The 25,848-nt window shown below is 37.2% G+C and overlaps 1 protein-coding gene across 1 annotated transcript in view; it reads left to right on the top strand.

Annotated features, from left to right (window-relative positions):
• Nucleotides 1-25,848, top strand: part of LOC136832859 (dynein axonemal heavy chain 5-like) — a 401,416-nt gene that overhangs the window by 253,745 nt on the left and 121,823 nt on the right. Inside the window, 11 exon segments of the mRNA XM_067094521.1 lie at nucleotides 269-474; nucleotides 2,571-2,734; nucleotides 2,992-3,114; nucleotides 3,490-3,682; nucleotides 6,464-6,594; nucleotides 16,756-16,904; nucleotides 17,287-17,456; nucleotides 17,721-17,947; nucleotides 18,782-19,004; nucleotides 21,171-21,369; nucleotides 22,261-22,406. Coding sequence (XP_066950622.1) covers nucleotides 269-474; nucleotides 2,571-2,734; nucleotides 2,992-3,114; nucleotides 3,490-3,682; nucleotides 6,464-6,594; nucleotides 16,756-16,904; nucleotides 17,287-17,456; nucleotides 17,721-17,947; nucleotides 18,782-19,004; nucleotides 21,171-21,369; nucleotides 22,261-22,406 — 1,931 coding nt within the window.

Here is a 25,848-nt window from a genome sequence, read left to right as displayed (position 1 = left end):
TGTTAGGATATGAAGTTTATACAAATCGAAAATAAATTAAATTGGCTGGGTTTTGACAACATATATATATATATATATATATATATATATATATATATATATATATATATATATATATATATATATATATATATATATATATATATGAGAGAAGAGAGAGAGAGAGAGAGAGAGAGAGAGAGAGAGAGAGAGAGAGAGAGAGAGAGAGAGAGAGATAAATACTCTAATTTTCAATGTTGTGTTTTTTCTTTTTTTATCTTCTGAGTAGGTGGCGGTCGAAATGACATCCCTTCCCGACTGAAAAGACATTTCTGCATTTTCAACTCAACGATTCCCTCTGAAAACTCGATAAACAAGATCTTTGGCGTTATTGCCAGAGGCCACTTCAGCACCAAAAGAGGTTTCACTCCGGAAGTCCGAGACATGGTCGAAAAGTTAGTTCCTCTCACAAGAAAACTTTGGTCTTACACGAAGGTTAGCTTTATATTACTTTTTCCTTATCAGTGTTTTCATGATTTCATTTCAACAAATATACTTTTATAAATAACTCGGTTTAAGTTACCTGTATTCTGTAGCAGTCACTTCAGCTACAAAGTATTATTTCTTGTTTTGTTTCATGTACGAAGTTCCAGATGTATAGAGGCTTTTCTGTTTAAATGTAGATCAAGATATTACAGGTATATCTGCTAAATTATAATTATAACGTATTTAAACCGCATATAAGGCAGAATATTCGCAACATAAAATCCCTGCATTACTTTTCCGAAGGATATTGAAATAGTTTGAAGTTGGTTCATGTTGTAGCTGGAATCACTTGGAATCACTATTCTCTCGTTAAAAGAAACAACAGAGGTGGATTGATATAGCATTGCTAGGTGAAAACTGTATCATTTTTATTTTCAGAAAGCATTGCATAGATACCTAGATATCGATATTATTACTTTTTTCGAGAGAAGATAAATTAAATTTGTACTACAAGCCCATTATGTAGATAGATATAAGAAAAATGGTAAATATAAAGAGATATCTAAGCCAAAAAATAAAACGTCACAGACATGCCTCTCGAAATTAAGGAAGCAAGCCAAAACTGAAGGTGTGGAAAATCCAGTATCATAATTGTGAAGAAAACGGAACACTCCCCAAAAAGACAAAATCCAAGGAACAAATGCAATCTTTCATTCCGTGAGAGATGAGGACAAGCAATGTTCTAGTAAATGCAACGAGGAAAAGCGTTTTAGATAAAAGTTTGATGGGTTAGATTACATGATGCATCCAAAATAAGTTTGAGGCAAATTACTTATTCAAACTATCAGTCTGAGAGGGAAGCTTAATGGCATTTATAGCAAACCAAAAAAAATACTGCATGGAAGAAAATCTAGCATAAGGAGAAACTGTCTTCGGAGTATAGATTTTTTCCTGAATCATTGAGATTGCTCCCTTTTCTAATACCTTCTCCATAAAGCGATGGTATACACAAACGCTCAGTAAGATGTGGCCAACAGAACCAAGCTATTTTTAATCATATAAATAATCATAATCATCGAATTAATTGGAATTGGTCACGTATAATGAATAGCAGCAATTGTCGGTTCAAAAGCCAGATGGCAGAATCAGCACTGATTAAACAAAGAAATACAGTGAACCTCTCAAAAGGAAACTGGGATTCAGATCTGACTGATAAAATCTTCCTCCAGACAGCGGTTAACAAGATTAAGAAGAAGCTGTCAACAAGAGTGACGTAGCGCCTACTTCTGTTCTGTATCTCTTAATCCATTAGCTATCCGTTGAGGAAGACAATTGTCTTCAAAATATAATAATGTAAAATCTACCCATCTGGTGTTTTTATGGGCTACCTTTATCAGATATAATATATATATATATATATATATATATATATATATATATATATATATATATATATATATATATATATATATATATATATATATATATATATATATGTATGTTCCAGCATAACTCTGAAACGCATTGAGCAATTTCAACCAAACTTGGTATACATATGACTTAGTATCTAGAAAAGAATATTGTGGAGGTATGGCATCACTAGCACCAAAGGGCACCAAAGGGCACCGAAGGGGGTTGGGGTGGGAAGAGCTTTCCTGAAACAGGGTTTGTTCTGGCCATAGACTTAGTAACTAAATAAAAACTCTACAGGTTTATCATACCTCATTTCGGAATACATGTAACTTACTGTCTGGAAAAGAATGCTGTGGGGGAAAGACATCACTTACTATAGGAAGTGGGGTGGGAAGGGGTGACATGTAAAAATAACAGAAAACGGCAGATATTAGTGTCTAAGTCATAATTTTCGAGGTGGCTGAGATGAATCGTGACAATCCCGATGCCCTTTAAGTCCAAGTTCAGCCCCAACAGGAAGGGGGGGTGAGAAGGGGTAAAATATAAAATGTCAAAAATGCAGGGCAATGCAACTGAAGCAATATCTGGACTTGTAATTCTCGTGTTTATTGTTCGTAAAATGACCTGAACCATGCCGAATATTACTGTTGTTGCTTAACGTAAATATGATGCAACGCCTGCAAATCTTACAGAATAAACTGTTGCCGACTCCAGCCAAGTTTCATTACGTGTTTAATCTACGTGATTTGTCGCGCATATGGCAAGGCATGCTTGGGGCAGCAGCTAATGTTGTGACTTCAACCAGCATTCTTTTATCTCTGTGGAAACACGAATGCTGTCGAGTCATAGCTGACAGGTAAATAGTTTGTTGAATGCATAGAGTATAAAAGTGCCAACACTTGCTAGGGAAATGTGTTTCATCTAGTAATCAGTTCATATTTCATAATTCATTTAAATATGTATCCAATACGTATATGCCTACAATTTCATACAGTGAAATATTACAGAATAAATTGCAGTATGTGTAATAAAATCATGTATATTTTACCTTGTACAATGTCTACGTTCCGATATAAATGATTCATCTTTTTCTCTTTTTGGTTTGTTTCTAAGATTTACTTCACCTAAGGATGTCAAGTGGTTTGAAGAGACTTTGATTAGCGGAGCTGAGATGGCATTAGGGCCAAAGAAAACAAAGTGTATCCAGAAAAAACATTTTTTTGTGGATTTTCTGAGGTAGGATCCAGTTGTCGATTTCTGTTCATCTGCGCATTAGGAACATGTTTTAAAAACAAAGAATGTTAATATCTTGAATAAATGATTCTTTAAGTTTGTTGTCGGTCAGATTCAAGTTTTGTTATGATTGTTATGTAAAAACATCATGTATGTATTTTCATTTCCATCTTTTTAAATAATTCAAGAAACAATAAAAGACTAGGCCCATGAAATATAAGTGTTAAAGGTAAATCTTTTCATCCATTCAAAACATATCTCGTTTTTCTGCCTGCCGGGTCTAGGAATATTTAAATGGTAAAGATTGCCACTGTTAATAATATCCTCTCTCTCTCTCTCTCTCTCTCTCTCTCTCTCTCTCTCTCTCTCTCTCTTCAGAGATGCTCCTGAACCGACCGGTGATGAAGGAGAAGATCTTGATATGGAGATGCCAAAAGTATATGAGCCAATACCTTCATTCCAAACCCTGGAAGAGAGACTCCAGATGTTCCTTGCTCAGTACAACGAGATTGTCCGAGGGGCTGGGATGGATCTTGTCTTTTTCCAAGATGCCATGATCCATCTCACGCGGGTAATGGCTTGGTGTTTCTGACTTTTAAATTGAGTTTTGTTTTTTTTCTCCCAGGTTTGATTATATATTTTGTTATTTTGTGTTTACATTTTATACAGCTGATTCTCGCTTGATTTTGACATTTAATTTGTAGATAGAATTTGCCTTGAAAACCCAAAAGACTTCATTTTTTTGTTTTGTTTATTACGAAAATTGTAAATGATTTGATGCCATACTATTTCTTGAATATCTTTCGATTAACCAGTAATTTTGACTCTGCCTTCTGAACAGTGCCTGCAGAGGAATATTTCAAGTGCTAGTAATGTTTAGAGGGCATCTGCGTCAACAGAGATGACTCATTAATAGCATATATTACAGATATTTTGTCTTCCCATTATTGGAATGCTGCTCTCTCCTTCGGATGTCAAAAAATCCCGAGATCTCTCTTTTACTCAAGATTCCCTGAAGTGGTGGTTGCCTTCCTCCCAACACCAACCATAATGATTTAGACCACCGCCACAAGATATTCTGTTAGGCAACCTTCTTTAAGGGCCTTTAGTTCATGCACTCAAAGAACCTGTGTCGAATGCCGCATTATCTTACTGCCCACTTTTAGTACAAAAAAAAAAAAATAGCTGTAAAGAAGATCATACAGTAACTTAGTGCTAAAAAAGACTAATGTTTAGAAAAGAACTAACATAACAATTTGCAACTGACTCAAATATTTTACTTTCGTTGTTGGGGTTTCAAGCTTATGCGAAGCATCATATGTGAAAATTATTTAGATTTGAAAATTTTTTAAAATTTCCATTCCAGGTACTTTCTATTCATAAAACTTTTTGGAATATCAAACAAGACTTGACAAGCCTCGTGAGATTTATATTCGAACATAAGACCATTTTACAGGTAAATGAAGGGGTAATAACTCTCATACCGAAAGGAGATTTATCACAAATTACAAACTAAAGTATAATAACAACGCACAATCGGGAACCTCTCTGATCCATTTGCCATTAATATATCTATAAAAGAGGGATGTCCTTTATCTATGATTTTATTTATTGTTTATCAAAAACCATTTTTAGAATGTTAAAGAAACAGTTGTCAGAATTTTCTTTGCGGTTACCTAATTAATTGAGTATTTTTGTTTGTGAACCTGGTAATAATCCAGCGACAAAGGAAGAGTAGAGTGCATAATTGTAATTAAGGAATATGAAACTGTGTCAGGTGAAATTTTGAAAAAAGGCAGAACTTCAGTGTTAGGTGTTAGGAATTGGAAAAACAGGGCAGTATGGCCAGTTGTTGGATATCAATTTCTTCAAGATTCTTGTAATATATGAGGTGTCCATTGCAGTAACAGTTATCAGAGAAGTGTTGATTTACACTGGTCTGATCTGGAAAACAAAATCAACAAGATGATTGGTACCTTTAAAAAAATCTGTATTTACTCATAAATTGTAAGATTTTAGCAAAAACAGGGTATATATCACATGTGTATCCGGTCCCAAATGACTATGCACATACTGTAGAGTTCAGAGATGTTTATTGACTTGTGAAACAGCAGTTGTGAGCCTCGTTTGTATGTATTTGCAAAGATTGAAAGGGGTAGTTGCAATTCTAAATACTGCGTGTACATCAAGAGCCATAACGTTCCATACTTTTCTAAAAAGCAATATAAATAGATATTTTCTTTATAAAATGCTATGCTTCTTTTTTAAAATCAGAGAAAGTTTTTCTTTATTGAACTAAAATTTATTATTCAGATTGTAAAATTTTTTCCACCTTATTGTAGCAGAATGGCTAATATTCATAGGGAAGTTTATTGCTTAAGACGTTATCCGAATGTGTCAAGTAAAGAGATATATTGGTTACTTTTGGAATGTTCAGTTTACGAACTCAAGATAGAGCCACTGTATCTTCCGTTCAACTGGAATAACAGATGGAAATATGTTAACAATAAATATATGGACAAAAACAGCAGGAACATAGTTTATATATATATTCATGAAATACTTATTACAAATATTGATTATATATGATGGAAAAAATCAATGAAAGTAAGTGACATTTTGTGCAGCTGTAGAAGATAATCTGCATTTCAAATATTTGTGTCCCTAGTCTAAAAGAATGTCTTGGTTCGAGTTGCTTCTCAAAAAGTGTTGAAAGGAAGGTTAAAGACAAACAGTTTACTAAGAATACTTGAACTGTACTGAGAAACCGTCACAAAACAAACTGAAAATACTGCAATAGCTCTATTATCGGATTTTGTTATCAGTATTGTGGCATGGACGCTCTTTGGGACTGTTGACGGATGGTCCTAATTTGCTTTTGTATATTGAAAATAGAACAGCAAAAACTAGAGTGACTTTGAATAAAAGGACTGAACTTTTTTTTTTTTGTGAAAATACAATGTACCGAAAACGTTGTCAGGGAATACGAAAGTAGATTGTAGAATTTGATAGCATTTATAGTTAGTAATGGTATAGTAATAATCATGCAAATATGTATAATATGAAAATAATGACAGTATTGAACACTGAAAATTTTAAGTAAAAAGAATATTAACAAAAAGTGTCATGAGCAATTTTTGGTTTAACATTTATGACCAGTGGTGCTAGAAGGTGAAAAGGCAATTACTGATAAAGAAATAATAATTCTACTTTAGGATAGATATGCAGTTATCGACTCTCTGTATATAGGACTTAACCTTCAAAATATTTGTTGTTTGTGGATAGATAGAAGGATATTTGTATCTATGTCGAAATATTTCTACTCATATAAGATAATACTTTCTTTTTCCAGATCTCTCGCATCATTCGTAATCCCGGTGGAAATGCTCTTTTGGTTGGAGTGGGTGGGTCCGGAAAACAATCTTTAACAAAGCTAGCATCTTTTATAGCCGGTTACAAGACGTTTCAAATCACATTAACGAGGTAATTCACAGCATTTTACCTATCGAAACCAATTTATAGTCAAACGTGGAAGGAATCAGTTGTATTTTCTCTCCTCCGATACCTTTGAGTACGCAATCATTTCCTCTCATATGCTATTGCCATCACAAAGGAAAAATCTCATTGCAGCCAAATAATGGATGGAAACACTGACGTACTCCTTGCAAATGTTGTCATTTAACCTCATTTTAATTTAATTGTGCAATAGAGCAGTACCTACCATGGATGTTTCAAACAATTAGTAAATGGAGGAATACTTATATATGGGCAAATAAGCAAATGAATGAAGTGCTAGTATAAGATAAATTTTCTTCATATTTAAAAGCACGGTTTAAGTGCGCATTTAACTATTGCATTTTTAAAGTTCTTTAATGTTCCAATGAAACTTCACATGGAAACCTGTACTTATCATATTTGTTATCAGTTAGCAGAGTTATTGTAAAGAAAGCATAGGAAAGTTTCATAAAGCAGAATTAAATTTCAGTTATTCAATTGCAGCTCATGCTATTCTCATGCTATGACATCAGTTTCTCCTTTGACGCCTTTGCGAGAATAAATGAGACTTAGGAGAAAATCAGTTATTTCCACAAACAATAATCCTTCTATTTCCCCTAGTAATTTCTTATGTCTTTGTGTACTTGCATATTTACTGGAAAGGTCACTCATGTCTGTCTTCACTAATCTTAAGACTTGGTAGTTACTCAACTGATTCGCTTTTACCTCACAGCATGCTTAGCAGCAGTTCTTCATTGTATAAGTATAATATATGTAACCCCCCCTTGAAACAGACTCAATATTCCGTGTAGGAATACTATGTAACGTTATTGAACGATCTAAACCTTCAGGAAAATGAATAACAAACCCTTTCTCCTCCATCTAACACTCAACCAGCAGACCTAGAAGGTGACACTTTCTTTTTCTCTCAGCATTGAGATAAAGAAATAATAATCTCTCTCTTTCTCTCTCTCTCTCTCTCTCTCTCTCTCTCTCTCTCTCTCTCTCTCTGATGTCACAAAGATCTCTTTGTTCTCGCATTCCACATTAAGAAATGAAATGGGTCATCTGAAACTATTGCGAAACCTTTCCTACAAAAATAGATTTATTATTTAAAGCAACCCAATCAAGTAATGAATAAACAAAGCAAAGATTAAAATGCATCATAAATGAAATTATCAAGTAAGAATAATCTAATCCTGACTAAAAAGTCTCATCGGCTAATGGCCTGTAAATCCAAAAATTTTCATATTCCATTATAGACTTTGTAATTCTAGTCTAGTCTCAAAGTCTACCACATAAAAATTATAGACATTGCAAAGGTTTGCATCTGTCTTTCTCTATGATCACACCAACATGATAACAATCATGTCCTCTCACTATGTTCTCACCACACCACCACCACAGACATCTGTCAGAAAAATTAATGCACAAATAATAATCTCCCAAAAATATGCAAGTGCAAAACATAATAATGAAAAGTCTAAAATGAATGAGTAAATAGCATACTGGTAAATAGAACACAATAAAATAGAATATTGAAATGGTAAAAGGCTACGTTCACTTCCACACAAGTTCAAAAATGTCTTGAAACATGGTAAAAACATAAGTCCACAATTCACACAGAAAAACAAAGAGTCTGAACTCATACCTTATTCTGCCAATTCTAAGAGATTGCAACACTCACAGATAATGTCTTGACGATACCGCTCTAGCTCCGCTAATGAACGATCAGACTAATTTTTGGGCAGAATTAGACACAAAATCTAGATTTCTAACGTATGAACTCATGAGACACATACCAACTCGGTCATATGACAGAGCCAATATCGTTTGTTCATCAAGTTAACTGCAGATGTAACAAAGTATTTGCTGAGTACAACGATTCTGCAACTGACAGCTTGCCCCAGTTCCATCTTACAGCTAACTCTCTTTCATCACACTATATAACACAGTAATGTTAAAGCGGCCGTCTTTTTTCTGAAATATATACATAAGCTGAAAAAAGAAATTACTATTTTTTCTTCTACCTGTTTGATGAAATGTTCCTCTGTTGTCTAATGGATATGTGAGAGTGCTTACAGGTGCATGTTTACAGGTACACACCCAAACTGGTACAGTAAAAAAAAAACATGCTTTTATTAGGATGCACTGAAATGTAAAAATTATTTTTTAAATTTTACTTTTGTAGACATGATTAAATGTAATAAAATTCTGGTGTGTCTCAAAAAATATTTTTTCTTTTTAGCGCATTTTAATAAAAGCATGATTAAAATTTAATTCTTTTTTATACATTTTGGTTTTGAAAGATATTGTAACCCATTTATGATTGTAGTTAACTAAATTGATATCCGTTTACAGGGTTAGGGGAGGTTAGGGGAAAGGGGGGGAGATGGAAGGGAAGGGGAGGGGAAGGGGAAGGGAGGAGGGGAAGGAAGGAAGCGGGAGGAGTAGGAAGGTGAAGGGGAAGGGAAATGGGAGAAGGGGGGGGGAAGGAAGGGAAGGGGAAGGGAAGGGAGGGGAAGGGAAGGGAAGGGTATGATGATGGAAGAAGGAAGAGGAGGGAAGGGGGAAGGGGAAGTGCAGGGGAAGGGGGAAGGGGAGAGGGGAGGAGAGGAGGTAGGCAGAGTGGGAGTAAAATGGGAAAGGATGGAGGAGAAAGAGGGTGAGTGGAGGGGGTGGAGGAGGAAGGGATAGGGGAGGGAAGGGGAAGGGAAGGAGGGGAAGGGGGAAAAGGGAGGGGAGGAAAATGGGAAGGGATGGAGGAGAAAGAGGCTGAGGGGTGGGAGGGAGGAAGGGGGTAGGGGGAGGGTAGGGGAAGTGGGAGGATGGGGAAGGGAGATGGGAGGAAGTGGAGGGGGATGGGGAAGGGAAGTGGGATGGAAGAGAGGAAAGGGAGAGGAGGGAGGACATAGGTAAATTAACACTTGATCATGCGCTCTGGAAGGGGGGGGGAAGAGGAAGGGGAGGGGAGGGGAAAAGGGATAGGGGAGGGGATGGGAAGGTGAGGGAGGAGGTGATGGGAAGGAAGGGGAAGAGGAAGTGGAGGAGGAGTGGGGATGGGAGGGGAGGGATGGGGGAAGGGGAGGGAAAGGTGAGCTGAGGGTAAGGGAGGATGATGGAGGAGTGGAGGGAGAGGAGAGGGGAGGAACATGGAAATGGAGGGGATGGAAGAGGGAAAAGGGAAGGAAGAGGGCAGAGGATGGGAGGACACAGCTAAATTAACATATGATTGCATGCTCTGGAAGGGGAAGGGAAGGTGAAGGGGAGGGGGAGGGGGGGGTGGGAGGAGGGGAGGATGGGAATGGGGAGGGAAGAGGTAAGGGAGGGGAGGGAAGAGGAAAGGAGGACACAGCTAAATTAATACTTGATCATGTGCTCCAGAAGGGGAGGGGAAGGGGAGGGAAGGGGATGGAAGAGGAAGGGGAGGGGAGGACACAGCTAAATTAGCACTTGACTGTGTGCTTTGGAAGGGGAGGGAGGGGAGGGGGGAGGGGGAAGGGGATGGAAGAAGGTAGGGGGATGGAAGAGGGAAAGGGGAGGGGATGGACGAGGGAAGGGGATGGGGAGGACTCAGCTAAATTAACACATGATTGTATGCTCCTGAAGGGGGAGGGGGAGGGGGGATGGAGGGGAAAGGGGAGGGGATGGAAGAAGTAAGGGGAAAGGGAGGAAACAGCTAAATTAACACTTAATCATGTACTTTAAAAGAGGGAGGGGGAGGGGGATGCAAGAGGGAACGGGGAGGGATTATATGGAAGGTAGATTCTACAGAGTCAAAGTTGTGAAAAATCTGGTGTTTCATACAAATCCTGAGATACTGGGAGAGGTCACTGTAAGGTTACAAAAGGCCACTGCTGACCTACTGATCATGTAAGGTTGGATCATCACCAGGATTGAGTAACCATGCAAAATTTCAAATGTATCAGATGAATGGAACAGGTCGAAAATTGAGTTATGAGATTTGACCCAAACAGACATAAAGACAGACAGACAGAAAAACAGGCAGGTAGACACAGAAGTCAAGTTACATAAAAGCATGTAATTAAAGGTTACTTGAAGAATTAGCATTTTTCTCGAGGAAAAATGCATATTCAACACAAATACAGAAAAAAACAAGGTTTGGCTATCAGATCACATAACATATACTTATTGTATGTTTATGGAGTTCTAGCTTAACAGTTAAGGTGGGTGAAAGCAAACACTAATATATAGTATATAGGTTCTTACAATGTAAGCTTACAGAATTATACAAAACAAACAAAGGACACAAATCAAATGTAACCATCAGAACAATCTCTGGCTAACTAACGATTGTCCTGCCTGCAGCAGTACAGCCAAAATGGTGAAATAGCATTATTACCGTGACGTGCATACGTTAAAGTTGTTTATACATAAATATATGAATATTATTATTAATGTAGGTATATTAACAGTTAATTAATGAACATAAGAATTAAATAATGATCTTAAATTGGAACATAAACGTGTTTGTCATATTACCAAAGTGTCATGATATCTTTCATACATTAACAACTTGCTCCTTCCTCGTGCTCATGGTGCACTCTTGATGGGACTCCTTTTCTATGAACCTTTGAGAATGATTCTGGGTCACACAGGGAATATGATCTTAGGGCTGCTTTTCAAGGTCTGTGCAAGGGTTCACAGGGGAGTGGGGAAGGTGTCAACAATAGAGGGTGATACTGGGTGAAGGAAACAACAGTTTTGCCACCACACACGACCACTAGGGAAACAAATCTCACAATCCCTAGACCTTCCACATCCCATGTCTATTCCAACTTTGTCCTGATGGTGAGGTGTCAAATTTAGAGTCCAAATTTGCTGTCCAACACTCATCCTGGTAAGGGGCGTGAGTGCTTGTCATACTGAGTCTTGACCTGCTCAGCACGGGTGGCGGTATGATGGTCACTGTCCTCAAGATTTGGCCTGAGAGGTCAGCCATGCAAAATCTTGGCAGGGGAACATCCTGTGAAGTTGGGAATATTTTGGAGCTCTAACAATTCTCTTTTGAACACTTCACAATCAGTGTTGCCAGACAGTGCTGTTGTTCAGATGAGATGCTTGATTGATATCACAGCAGTCTCGGCATGACCATTTGATTGCCAATAATGTGGTGAGGTTACCACATGCTGAACTCCCCATCACTTTATAAATTCCTGGGACTCAGCACTGGTGAACCGTGGTCCTCCATCAGTCCTAGGGTGAAGAGGAACACCAACTTCCCTGAAGAAGTGATGAAAGATCCTGATGGTGTTAGGGGTTCTTGCTGTTGGGATGGCTGTAATATCTAGCATAACTCACAAGCTCTGAATGTGCCAGCAATGTCAGAGTCAATACAGAGCCAGAAGACTGTATGGTTTGCTCAGCACTTAGCAGCTTCCACACCTCTTTGGCTTTCATGGAAGGTGCAGTGGTGGAGGGTGGCAGGAACTACAATTCTTGCTCCATACATGAGGTAGAGGTCATCCAATATTTTCCACTATAGGCGTAAGGAGTTATGAAGATCATATCTACTTGAGGGGAATCCTGAGGTGACACATTGAAGTATATGAATGTATGAAGGGTTCATTGTTCTTCATCATTCATTAGGGGTTCTTGCTGTTGGGATGGTTGCAATGTCTGGTATGACTCCCAGGATGAGAATAAGGAGTTGTGAAGATCATATCTATTGGAGGGGAATCCTGAAGTAACACGCTGAAGTGGATGAATGTATGAAGGGTCCATTCTTTTTCATTTTTCATTAGGGGTTCTTGTTGTTGGGATGGCTGCAAATCCTGGCATGACTCACAAGCTCTGACTGTGTTGGCAGTGCCAGAGTCAATATGGAGCCAGAAGACTGTCTGCTTCACTCAGCACTCGGTGGCTTCCACATCTCTGTGGTTGCAATGTAACTGCAGTGGCAGAGGGTGGCAGGAACTACAATTCTTGCTCTGTACAGGACAAGTTCACCACTGGCATAAAGGCCATCCTGTATATTTCAGTATAGGAGCTAGGAGTTATGAAAATCTTATCTATTGGAGCAGAATCCTGAGGTAACATGATGACTTAGATGAATATACGAAGGGTCCATTCTTCTAGGGTGTGAAAATCCTGGAGAATCCTATCAGCATCTGAAACTGAAGACTTCTGAATATGTGATGGTGTGCATAGCCATGATGTCTCAGAGATGGATGGCAAAAGAAGAACCTGAGATTTTGTCCTTTGGCATGGGGTGGCTGACTGGGGCTTAAGACTGAGCATCAGGAATGCAAAGTGACTTGCCTGTGCACAACACAACTGTGAAGAGGTAGTGTTAATTCTTCTTATTCAGGCATGAGAAGTGGGGATCTCAGTAGCATCCAGTGTGTAGTGATTCAGGATAGGTATAAGGGTGCAGTGGTACATCATTACAGTGAAATTTTATAGGCCAGCTAAATATAGCTTACATTTCAACATCGCCTGGAAGACTGCTAGCATCTCAAGCTCTATGGCGGCATAATGTGTCAGTGAGAAACTGAGAGCCACACTGAACTAGGTGTAGGCATCCACCACCATGGTCCTGCAGGAGGGCATATTCAATACATTTGTGGCATGAAGCTTCTGTCACATCTGTCTGAAGGATGATGAGTAGGTGTGGGTCAAAAATGTTGAGAATGGGTGGACTGGTAAGGGCTAATTTCATGTGTCAAAAAGCCTCGTTTCCAAACAAATGTTTTCTTAGGGCTCACAGGGGGTGTGGAGGCTGAGCTTGCAGGAGAGAGGTCAAGGGTGAACTCTGTCAGTTGATTGGCCATTCCCATGAATCATCTGAGGTTGGTCAAGTTAGCAGCGATTGGGAAATCCTTGATGGTAACAGTCTTCATTATGGAGAAGGATATTGTTAATGACTTTGACACCATTTTTGATTCCTTGAAGGGCCACATCACCTTGCAGGCAGAAGGTGTCTCTGGCAGCTGTGAAGCCCATTGGTCCTCTACAGTATTTGAACTGATCATATGGCATGTTATAAGCAGTCAAGTGTTGATCTTCTGCCAGTTCCATTTGCCAGTAACCACAGAAGGCATCAGCTGTGGTGATATATTGAGTCTTCAGGTCCATGTTACTAACAGCTGCGAAGGGTGTTGGTGAAGGGTGGTCTGGGTGGGAAACTTGGCCATTCAGTTTGGAGAGGTTAACAGTGATACATATTTCTTGTCCATTCTTGGTGATGGTGATGAGGGGGTGGCACCAGATTGAAAGGGCATCATGAACAGGTTTGATTATTACCTACGTCACCATGGAATCAAGCTCTTCCTTAATTTGATCCTTAGAGATGAATGGAATCTGTCTTGAGGTGAGTATGGTGAAGAGCCCTGCACCATCCTTCAGGTGGATCCTCATGGAAGGACCTGCCATAGGCTTGAGAGGAGCTGACTTCAAGCTGTCTATGGGGACCAACATGTCCGTGAATTATTGTAGGAAATGTTCCTTAGCTTCTAAAAGTCGTCTGGTGGCTGAGCTGGGCAGCTCCTGGCTTCTGTTGACTTACTTGTATTACTACCAAAATGGGCTTAGATATTATGGCCAACTCTTGACAATTAGTGTAAGACAAAAGTGGAGTCTGGAAATTTTGGTGGACTTGAATCCTGGCAGAACAAGACCACTTTCCTAAGGTGAGGGTAGCCTGTCATGTACTGAGAGCAGGTGTAATTTAAGATCCATCTGCAGTGAACATGACAGTCAGTGGAGGAGGTTACAAGCTGCTCCTGGGGATACCCAAACTTTCAAGATGTTGTTGGTCAATCACTGTGATGTCAGCACCAGTGTCTAGTAACATCTGTATGAGAGACTTCATGTTGATGAATGACAGGAGGACACAGATGGAGCTGGGCATCTATGAGGTGGTGTAGGAAGGCAATCCTAAGTAACAACAGCTGTTGTTCCTTGGGTCTAGAATCTTACTGTTGTTTGAAGATCCATCTCCATGACTCTTCTTCATTTCCCTACAGCATTTATCAAAGTGTCTGATGCAATGGCACAGGCAGCACTGGACTTTGCTGGCAGAGCATTTAATTGTCCTGGATCAATGACAAAGCTTGGCACAGCTTTTGCAAATACTGTTGGCTGCTGGGCACATCTTGGGGCCAAGTTGGTGGGCACAACACGAGCATAAAAAATACAGAGGTCAATGTGTGGTTGAAGGTTGGGGTTTTCCACTCTTCTTATTCTTCCTCTCCTTCTTGTAGGCAGAAATGACTCACAACTGGTTTGGTGGAGCATGCATGGTGGAGGCATCACTTTTGACTGCTTCTTATAACAGGCAGCTTGTGATGAAATCTTGTAATAACAATTTAGTCTTCTAGGAGATTAATTAACTTCTGTACTAAATGTGGTATCTCTAACACCCATCAAAATAATAATTTTCAGCTGGGTCTCCTCACATGTAGCTACATTTCCTAGGCATAAGTTAACTTCTTTTGTAATGCACTGAAGCCTCGCATAGAAAGCAGCAATAGACTCTCCTTCTATTTCGTTTGCAGTTGTATAATTCCCTTAGGTAAATTATTTCATTGCATAGACCCTTTATGTAAGATTGCAGGTCATCCAGAACTTCCTCTACAGACATATCTGTGGAGGGGGAGATTTGCAAAGTATGCTCCAACAAACATTGAGTTTTGAGGGCCAGGCATTTGCATCTGGATCATTTGTTTTCCTTGAATGAGCTTAGAAAGGTCAACCATACCAGAGTAGTCATCACACCTGTCTCCATTCCTTGAACATTTGGAATGTTGCTTCAGCCTTGAGTTGGGGCGGCATTTGAACTGTTGCTTTCTGTGGTGGGGGAAGAGAAGATTGATTGGAGTTGAGAGTTCTATTAATTGACTGCATCTGGATGAGAGCATTAAAACTTAGCATTTTCCTCCTCTCTACAAAGCTCATCCTCCCTTCTGAGTAACTCCCCTTGTCTTCTTTCCTCTTCCTCATTTCTTTGTTGTCTTCTTTCTTCTTCTTTACATCATAGTTTTTCTTCTCCATGAAGGCAGGATTCCTCTAAAAACTTTGACGGTGAAAAAATTGTCACTGGTTGTCAGACTGGCAGGAAGTTTATACTGAGGGCACAAGAGTAGTAGGCGTGTGGAGGGAGGTTCCTCTCCCACACTTCCACAGTGGGCATGGCCACCTACGTCACTTCTTCTAATCCCTGTCTCATACGCTCCTCTGATGTACTGCATGTGCATGTGCGGTTTACTAAGTCTTCCGACTTTTTCATTTCATTTAGTGTGCAGTGGAAACATTAAATAAGATGATAAAAAAGTTTCTCTTTAAAAACAAAATAATTTTATATATAAAAGCAGCAAGTGTATTTGTGCATTTGCCTGCTGAGCAAGGCAGGGTGAGTCTCAGCAACAGTCCTTGGGTAGCTCGCTCATCAGTCGCCCAGAGACAACACATGGGTAGGGGGGAGGTGTAATTGTTATCTCTCTGGTATACCCAAGGCTTAGGCCAAAGTCAAAATGAGGGCACAAATGCATGAAGAGAGCATAACACTACAACCTTGCATGAAGCATTACATTGCACAAGTAAGTCACAGTACATCTAACACTGCAGGCCTTCGTATAAATGTGCATACATTAGCAAACAGATTAATGGCATCCCTAAGCTCTGGCTGCACAGCCCTTTTCAAAAATAACTTCCGCAAGCACTGCTGTTTTAACTGCACCATGTATGTTCATGGAAGTTTATGGACTGCTAGCTTAACACTAATAGTACGTGAAAGCAAACACCAACATAGATTAGGTTCCTTCAGTGTAATCTTGCAGAATGATACAAAACAAACAAAGGACATAGATGAAATGTAAACGTTGGGACGATCTCCTGCCAACTAACTGAATGATTGTCACAGATGTAACATTATTGTCAAAATGGCGAAACAGCATTATTTCCATGGCATGCATGCATTAAAGGAGGCATCGCTTGTACATAAGCATATGAGTATTATTATTACTGAGTATTATTATTAGTGTTGTATGAACATAAGAATAAAATATTCAGTATAAGAGAATTCAAGCAGCTGGAACATAAGCAATGTCTTTCTCATACTACAATTGTGCCGCAATAGCTTTCATATACCAACACGTATAACCTATCATTTTTTTACTTCTTTTATAGATCTTACAATACAGCCAATCTCTTGGAGGACCTGAAAGTCCTTTACCGTACCTGTGGCATACAAGGAAAAGGAACGACATTCATATTCACAGACCAAGAGGTTAAGGAAGAAGGATTTTTAGAATACCTCAACAATGTGCTTTCATCAGGTGGGACTTGTTAACTCCATTATAGCTACTGTGCAAAAGAAAGGAAAATTTGGTTAGAGTTTATTTTGTATCTTGTCTTCATCCAATAAACTAGCAAAATAATTATGTGAATATTCCTTACGTTTGTCACCTGATTGTTTCTTGATCATGTGTTCCCATAACTGTTTAGTTCCAATTCACAGAAAATTTCCTACATGAATAACATTGTACGGGTATAGTAAAAGTATTTGTTACTGATAGTTATTCATTTTATGGAAAATAAAAGTGCACTGGAAATCAGGATTTATATGGTCTCAGAGCATCTGGCACAAGACATACGTTTATACCATCAGATCGATAAGTTTGTTTTCTGATCTGAATATTATCTCTTAACCCTTGGCAGGAATGGTGAGCAATCTCTTTAACAGGGACGAACAGGGGGAGATTGTTAGTGAGCTTATTCCTGTTATGAAAAGAGAATATCCAAGACGGCCGCCAACTCCCGAAAATGTGATGGATTTCTTCCTAACCAGAACTCGTCAGAATCTTCATGTCGTTCTTTGCTTCTCGCCGGTAAGAGCAAGTTTTCCCTGTAATGCAAAAGAAAAGAATGAAATTTGCTACTAAACGTTTTCTTCCAGTCAGTTAAGTACATGATCTGTAGAGCATTATGTGGAAGACATCATTCTCGTAACAAAAATTAAAAACATAATCTTTTTTTAGGGTGAACAACTGGTGATTTTTTCTTTAAATCCGATGATATAGAATGAAAGGAAAACGGCTAGAATAAGAGTTCATTTTTTCACCCAGGTATAAAAGTAACATTTTGTAAAACAGATTGGCGAAAAATTCCGAAATCGAGCGATGAAGTTCCCGGGACTCATTAGCGGTTGTACGATCGACTGGTTTCAACCTTGGCCGAAGGAAGCACTGGTAGCAGTGGCCCAACACTTTTTGGAGAATTTCGAAGTCATAAGCACTCCAGAAATTAAACTGAATCTTGTTAAATGTATGGGAGCCATTCATGATCATGTTGCACAGCTGTGCTCCGATTATTTCCAAAGGTAGGTTAAATTTCCAGAATCTTGCGTTATTTTCTGAGGCAAATGGGAATAACAGCAAAGCCTTCTACGGAAATATCTTATTATCTTGTTATAAGTTATAAGAGTTGATAGAATTATTTTTCTTCAATCTAGACGTCGAAAACAGTATAAATCTAATGATGGGTAGAAGATACTAAAGCTAAAGGTAAGAGAATGACGAATAAACATGGAGGGTGTGTCCACACTACAGTAAAATACATCATGAAGACACGTTGGGAACTTATCGCATATTATGTGTCACGAACAGGTTGAAAACCTTCGGCAAATGCTGGATAACTGATTTAAGCACTTGCTGGAATTACCAGTAGGTCGTTGAACTGTATTCAACCTGCTGTATTTTTTGATGTGTATGTGTGTGATGAGGTGCCGACGCATGCTTCTTGCAATTTTTATTGTTGTTTGGACGTCCACAAGAGTGGACATGATGGACAAACGCAAAAAATCAATAAAAGAAGAATTCAAAGACGGGTTACCGAACCGACCAATCTGAGTAACTCTGATTTCCATAGATTAACTAGAGGAAGACGAGACCTGACAGAAATGATGAAGATAACTGAGAGGAGATGAACCGTTAATGACGACATAACACGAGATTCACTGATGATTAATAAAAGAAAACTCTCGGATATCTTATTTCCAAATTGAAAAAATTAAAGCTGACTATTATCTCAAACTATATGTGTTTTTTTATTGTTTCAAAAGATTTTGGTAAATATTTAAGATATTCTCTCTCTCTCTCTCTCTCTCTCTCTCTCTCTCTCTCTCTCTCTCTCTCTCTCTCTCTCTCTCTCTCAGATATCGTCGGTCAGCGCACGTTACGCCCAAATCATTCCTATCCTTTATAAATATTTACAAAAAGGTCTATAGTGAAAAGAAGGAAGATATCGGGGAATCGGCCACTCGCATGACATCAGGACTGGATAAGCTAAAGGAAGCGTCGAAAGAAGTAGAGCGCCTAAGAGAGGAGCTGTCTGCAATGGAAGAGGAACTAGCAATGGCTTCCGAGAAAGCCGACAAAGTGAGTAGGGCCCGTGCCCTTCATAACAGCGTGGGTGGTGTTTTGCAACAGATTGTTATCGATTATAACATAAAACCTTATTTTCCCTTTCTTCCTTTTTTGAGTGGCCTTCAAAACTTATTTGGTTAAAAATCACAATATACTCTCAGGGGACAATACTGATAAACATACCGGCCATAGGCGACAACAGATCCACACAATATGTTATCACCACTTCCAATACTTTCCTCATTATTTGGGTTTCTACGTCCGTCATTTACTTTTTTTCAATAAGAAAAAACGTACACTGCCTCATTGAAAAGTCTCAAGCGATTCTGGAAGAGACACGATTATGCCCCTGAACGTGAGCCTTGAAATTTTTTTGTATGCGACATTATAAATTGTGTAGTTTCGGCGTTATGAAATCAAGAATATTTTAAAGTAGTAAAAATAAATATCGAAAGCTGAACAGACATGTCCTTTCATCAGTGTTTGTCATTCAGGTTGGCCCTTTGGTTTCACAGATATTTTACTGAGAAATTTCTTTCGCTGTGTTTTCCAATTTTCGTTTGACTTCACTCCCATATCCACTCAGACACTTGCTTAAACATATTCTCCCATTCATAATTATCCATTCTACTTTCTTTACTTTCATCCCTAACATAGAAATCTCCCATAGTGTTACTCTGCTTTCCTACCTGAAAACATATTTATTCATTTATCTTTCCCGGTATAATTTAACCCCTTTTCCTCCTCGTCATATATATCGGCTGATTGTTTTAGATTAAGCTGGCTAATACAACCACGGAACCTTGCCTATTGGCGGCCGTAAGTGGTGCAAGGTGTGACGGGAAGCAGCAGGCCTGGCGAGAGGCTCAGGACTCTTTCCAGACAACAGAGGCCAAGTGTATCTCCACTACGAAGTCATTTAACTTTCACTTTTTGATAAATAATCCTTCCTCAGGGTCTCTGACCAGTAATTTGTACCAGCTTCATCATACAAAATCTTACCTCACTTGAACCTCTGCTCAATCTTTTTTTTTTTTTACTACTAATTTGCGCGTGTAGGAGCTTCTTCATTTATCATGGGAAAGCGTGCTCATAATATGTATGGAACTAAAAGTCAAGACGTTACACAACACACACACACACACACACACACACACACACAAGCATATATATATATATATATATATATATATATATATATATATATATATATATATATATATATATATATTCCCAAAACCACGTGATATATACAGTATATGCAGATTTACTACAGGGACAAGGAAACACTGGATAATATAATTTCTGATAAGCGTCTGTTTAGTATTACTGAGACATATTTAAGAGCACTAGTACATAGTGGTACAAATGTACAGTATACTGTATTTGCTAAAATGATAGTGATAGTACAGACGAACAGACGGTTGGAAACCAAATATTTATACCGGACAAGTAGAAAAAAGAGAGGGAACAGTAAACTTGTTAGCGTATGAGGCCAGTATTCGATTACAGTAGTAAATCTTGTTGATTTTTGTAGATGGACTCACCTTTGCTCTCGTCCCATGTCAGCTTCCTTCCTTAAAATCTGTAAACTTTTCATAAATCTTCTGAAATCAATGGATCAAGGTATAGATGACATGAATGATACTCAAATTCTTACAAAAGCTTTCTTTTACAAGACTTATGCTTAAGAACAGAGGTCAGTGTCCTAAGATGAACAAGCCTGTACTGACTGGTAAACAATAGTTATTCATAATTTGCTATATGTTTGTGGATATGGTATGATACATGAAAATTATCCATTCATATTTACTGCCTAATGATTAAGCATGAGTAACTTATATGTATGTGATCATACTTATGTTGGGATAGCAATATGACAATTAGGTATATAGTGAATTTGAGCAGCATGCCGTACCAAAATAAATATTCTTTTCAATTGATATTGCCAATGCAATGCTTCGTGTGGTTTCCACCCTATCCCGGATAAATAATCTATTCACCTGAATAAAATAACTTTCCTTGCCTTTATCTGCTATATCCAGGACATAATACAATGTATTCAATGGCAGAACCGTCCCTTGCTATATAAGCATATTTTGATAAATGTGTGGTCATTTGTAATGATGAGTACTTGAAAGACGATAAACTGCATGAACTATCACGACTTGATGCCAGATCCTGGTGGAAGTGACTCGAAGTGCAGAGGAAGCTGAAGGCATTAAGGAGGAAGTGGAAAAAGTCCGTGATAAGGCTCAGGCTCTCGTGGACGATATTGAAAAAGACAAATCTTTAGCTGAGGAGAAACTAGAAGCTGCCCGGCCCGCCTTGGAGGAGGCTGAAGAAGCTCTCAACACAATAAAACCTGCCCATATCGGTATGTATGTACATATTTCAAATCCAGTGAAAGATAACAAAATGGAATATATATATATATATATATATATATATATATATATATATATATATATATATATATATATATATATATATATATATATATATATATATATATATATATATATATATATATATATATATATATATATATATATATACTATACTGTATATATATATATATATATATATATATATATATATATATCTATATATATATATATATATATATATATATATATATATATATATATATATATATATATATATATATATATATATATATATATACATATATATATACAGTATATAAACGAATCCCACAGGGAAATGACAGGCGGAACTTCAGTACCAAGCGCTTTCACGCACTGAACTTCTGCCTGTCATTTTCCTGTGGGATTTGCTTATACACTGAAGTCACGTGCATATATATATATATATATATATATATATATATATATATATATATATATATATATATATATATATATATATATATATATATATATATATATTAATGCGGTCAGTTACTATTTCTCTCCCGCTAGTCATTGGAATATTCATAGAGAAAGTCATGTTTATTAGACGGACGTCTGTATTATTTCTGCCACAGCATTCAATAAAAGTAAACTAGGGTTTTCCACTAAAAAACATTCCTAAGAGAAGTACAGTAAAACATTCACCATTTTCTTCCATGCTATTTCTAAATGCTTGTGATAAAATTTGCATTAATAAGTTTCTGTGCAGTTATAACAGCTTGGCTTTAAAACTGTGACGATAATGCTACTTGCCTTGCAATTATGTAAATTAGTGTAATCATATCTCACATACAATAATAACCAACGATTTTAACTATTTTCACCAAATACAGCAACGATTCGTAAATTGGGAAGGCCTCCTCACCTCGTCATGAGAATCATGGACTGCGTCTTAATTCTTTTCCAAAGACGACTTCAGTCAGTAAAGCCAGATCCTGCCGTACCTTGCCCGAAACCATCATGGCCTGAGAGCCTCAAGGTAACATGAGAATCAAATTGAACGTTAACCATGAAAAAAAGTGAAATAAACAGTGTAGCCCTGAGCTTAGCCTCAGTTTAAATGCTGATTCCAAGTATAGCGACGGTATTATTTTGAAGTTTAGAGTCAGCAGCCCCTTTGAGGTAGAACTGTACTCAGATATTTGTTTAGAATTAAGTTTACAACTCACGTTTCTAGGAGTACAATATGGGCTTAAAAATATCAGTGTTTTTTTTATTCGTGTCATGCTCTCTCTCCCTCTCTCTCTCTCTCTCTCTCTTCTCTCTCTCTCTCTCTCTCTCTCTCTCTCTCTCTCTATATATATATATATATATATATATATATATATATATATATATATATATATATATATATATATATATATATATATATATATATATATATATATATATATATATATATATATATATATATATATATATATATATATATATATATATATATATATATATATATATATATACATATATATATACATACATATATACATGTATACACACACACACACACACACATATATATATATATATATATATATATATATATATATATATATATATATATATATATATATATATATATATTTTTTTTTTTTCATGGCGTGAAATTATGATTTGATTTATTACGGGTTGCGCTGGATAGAGCTCAAGCCGAGTTGGTGTTAATTCCGTTTCTAAAGTTAATTTTCTTTCCATTTTGCAGAAAACTGCAAGAGGTATTATTTTCAGTGGTGGTGTAATGTACATAGTAAACTTACAGTTTTAATGAAGTAAAATATAGGTGCAAAGTGGAAGCACAAGTAATATAAAAAATAATTCCCTTCAGCGACCTATGATGTGTTTACTTCAAAATTATTGAGAAGACATACTTACTGCCAATTTTTCTAAAAACGATTAGGAAAACTGTAAAAGGATTCTAACATTGCCTAACCTATGTTATTACACTGCATCTCTGTCCCAAGACTAACAAGAAAATTTACCACTGATATGATTATAATTAGAATTGGAAAAGCAGAACAGTACAAGCCCCAGGCCCCTAATAAGAAGAGTAGCACAGTACAGAAAAGTAAACTATAGCGTACAGAATAAACTATGGAAGAGAAGTAGCAAATTAAAACAAATAAGACAAACAGGAAGGACAAATAGATAGGACAAATGCCAAAAATACTACGAAGTACGGTTCAATAGTGTCAGCCTGATCAACAAAACTACAAGTTTGAAGTTTTGAAGTTCCCTTGATTCAATTGCAAGATTGGGACGATAATTCTGCAATTTGGTCAGAGTAGGGATGTAAATTCTAGAAAATCGTGTGGTATTGATCCCCCATATAATTGCTTGAATTACTTGCATGTTTAGTACTATGTGATAGATGTTATGAAAGTAAAGCAAAGGATAATCAGATATATGAAATGTCTTCTACAACATGGACAATAAACTAACTGGACAAGGGTGCCAGAGATTAATTTCAGAATCAGGGATAAAATTTTATCCAACAATCTAAGATGTGAGTCAACTGCAGAAAAGCAAACGGAAAAAAATATTCCAAACATGGAAGATTAGAAATAGACATTAAAACATTTCCTCATGATACAGAAGTCTCAAAAAATCTTGAAAGCCTTTCTTTGTATGCTGAATTTTTGTGCAATTGAAGAAGAGAAAAACTTATACGCTTTTCAGAATTAGAATATACAGTCAAGAATCACACCTAGTTAAAGGAACACCGTCAATGAGAAGATCTGGGTGGGGAGATCCAGTGAACTAAATTTGTTAAAAAATCTTGCTTTGAGTTTTGTTTAGGTTTAGCTTCATCCCAAATAATTTGCATATGCACTGATTTTTAGTTTAATCTCTCTTAAGAAATTCGGTGACCACAGGCCCACACTCAGGGGATGGGAGCAATTCAAAGAGGGTAGTATCATTTCCAAAACTAATTACATATCCCACATATATAATATAAGAAGTTATGGGCCAAGAAACACCAGAGATTACATTTCCGTGGTTACTATAGTCTTCTTCTACAACTACTCTTCGCAAAAATGGTCCGCTAACTGCCATCTGTTAAAGCAACGGCCTCGGTATTAACATGGTCAAAAGCAGCTCTAAAGTCAAAACTAATTTCAAGAGTATCATGGCCTGGATCTAAAGATTTTTGTACGACGTTGGAAATCGAAAGAAGGGCATCGCTTGCCTCCAAGACGCCTGCGAGATCCACCTTGCAAACTAAGGAATAGGCGATCACTTTCAGCATAGGCACTAAGACGTTGTGCTAATAGACTTTCAAAAACTTTAGATAGTACGGGTGTTGAAGGCGTTGGTACTTAATCAGCAGGGATAGAGATGCTTCAATTATATTTACCTAATGGAATAATGTCATCAGTTACCCAACAAGTGTAAAAGACATTTTTCTGGGCGATTTACGGAACGTAACAAACACTTTCATTGTTTGCATTGCCATTTTGGTTCCCTCTTATTCGTACCCTGAGGTCTTTGGTGAAAATGATATTCAATGAGATCATATCCAGCGGCTGGAAGAAGACTGCAAAGTCCTTCGGGTCTTTGGGTCTCCTGCAGTTTAAACATTATGGATGGCTAACGGGTTGTAATTTTCTCTACTGTAGGATACTATTCCTAAGCAGTAGCTTTGCAGTTTTAGTTTATATTCTATTCTTCTATGAGGAAACACATGATGATAATTTTCAGTGCGTCCAAGAATATTTTTTGTATGTACTATAGCTTGCCTTTAAAATCTTATACTTTATTTTCCTTATTAGTTATTTTTAACTTAAAATTTTAATTGATCCTTCACTTTGATAGGGAATTTGAGCCTAAAGCGAAATTGTTCATCCATGGTCTTATCTCCTGTTCTAATAGGGAATTTTCTTATCGAGATGAATGCTTATTCTACTTCATTTTGTAGGAAACAACGCTATATTTATCAAAATTAATTAAAAACTAAAACATTTTTGGCAAGAAAAATTTTATCATTATCCCCAGAATTTTGTTACAGTTAGGAATTAGGTTATTGCCGAGTTCATGTGAGATATATGACACTAACAAACATAAACATTTCTTATAGTAACATATCATTTTTGTGTTAAAGTACATGAATTTCATAAAGATATTTGTCCATACAGCTTGGATTAAGCATCACTAATTATCGAATCACTTTTTTAGAACACCGACAATTCAAAATTTGTTATAAGCCTCTGATTCACGGTCAGACATCATAACCCGAATTTCACATTTTTTTCACTTCTATTAATTCCCTGTTAATTATCCTATAATAACACATTCAAAACAATGACACGATCATACAAGTGAACGATTTTGTTGTTAATATTTCTGTGTATCTGTGAGCTTTCCTTAATCTTAGAACTCCATGAAATATATATATATATATATATATATATATATATATATAT

The sequence above is a fragment of the Macrobrachium rosenbergii genome, chromosome 50, assembly GCF_040412425.1.
Source record: "Macrobrachium rosenbergii isolate ZJJX-2024 chromosome 50, ASM4041242v1, whole genome shotgun sequence".
Classification (NCBI taxonomy): Eukaryota; Metazoa; Arthropoda; class Malacostraca; order Decapoda; family Palaemonidae; genus Macrobrachium; species Macrobrachium rosenbergii.
Note: the sequence above shows the minus strand (reverse complement) of the source record. Positions and strands in the feature narration are given on the sequence as shown.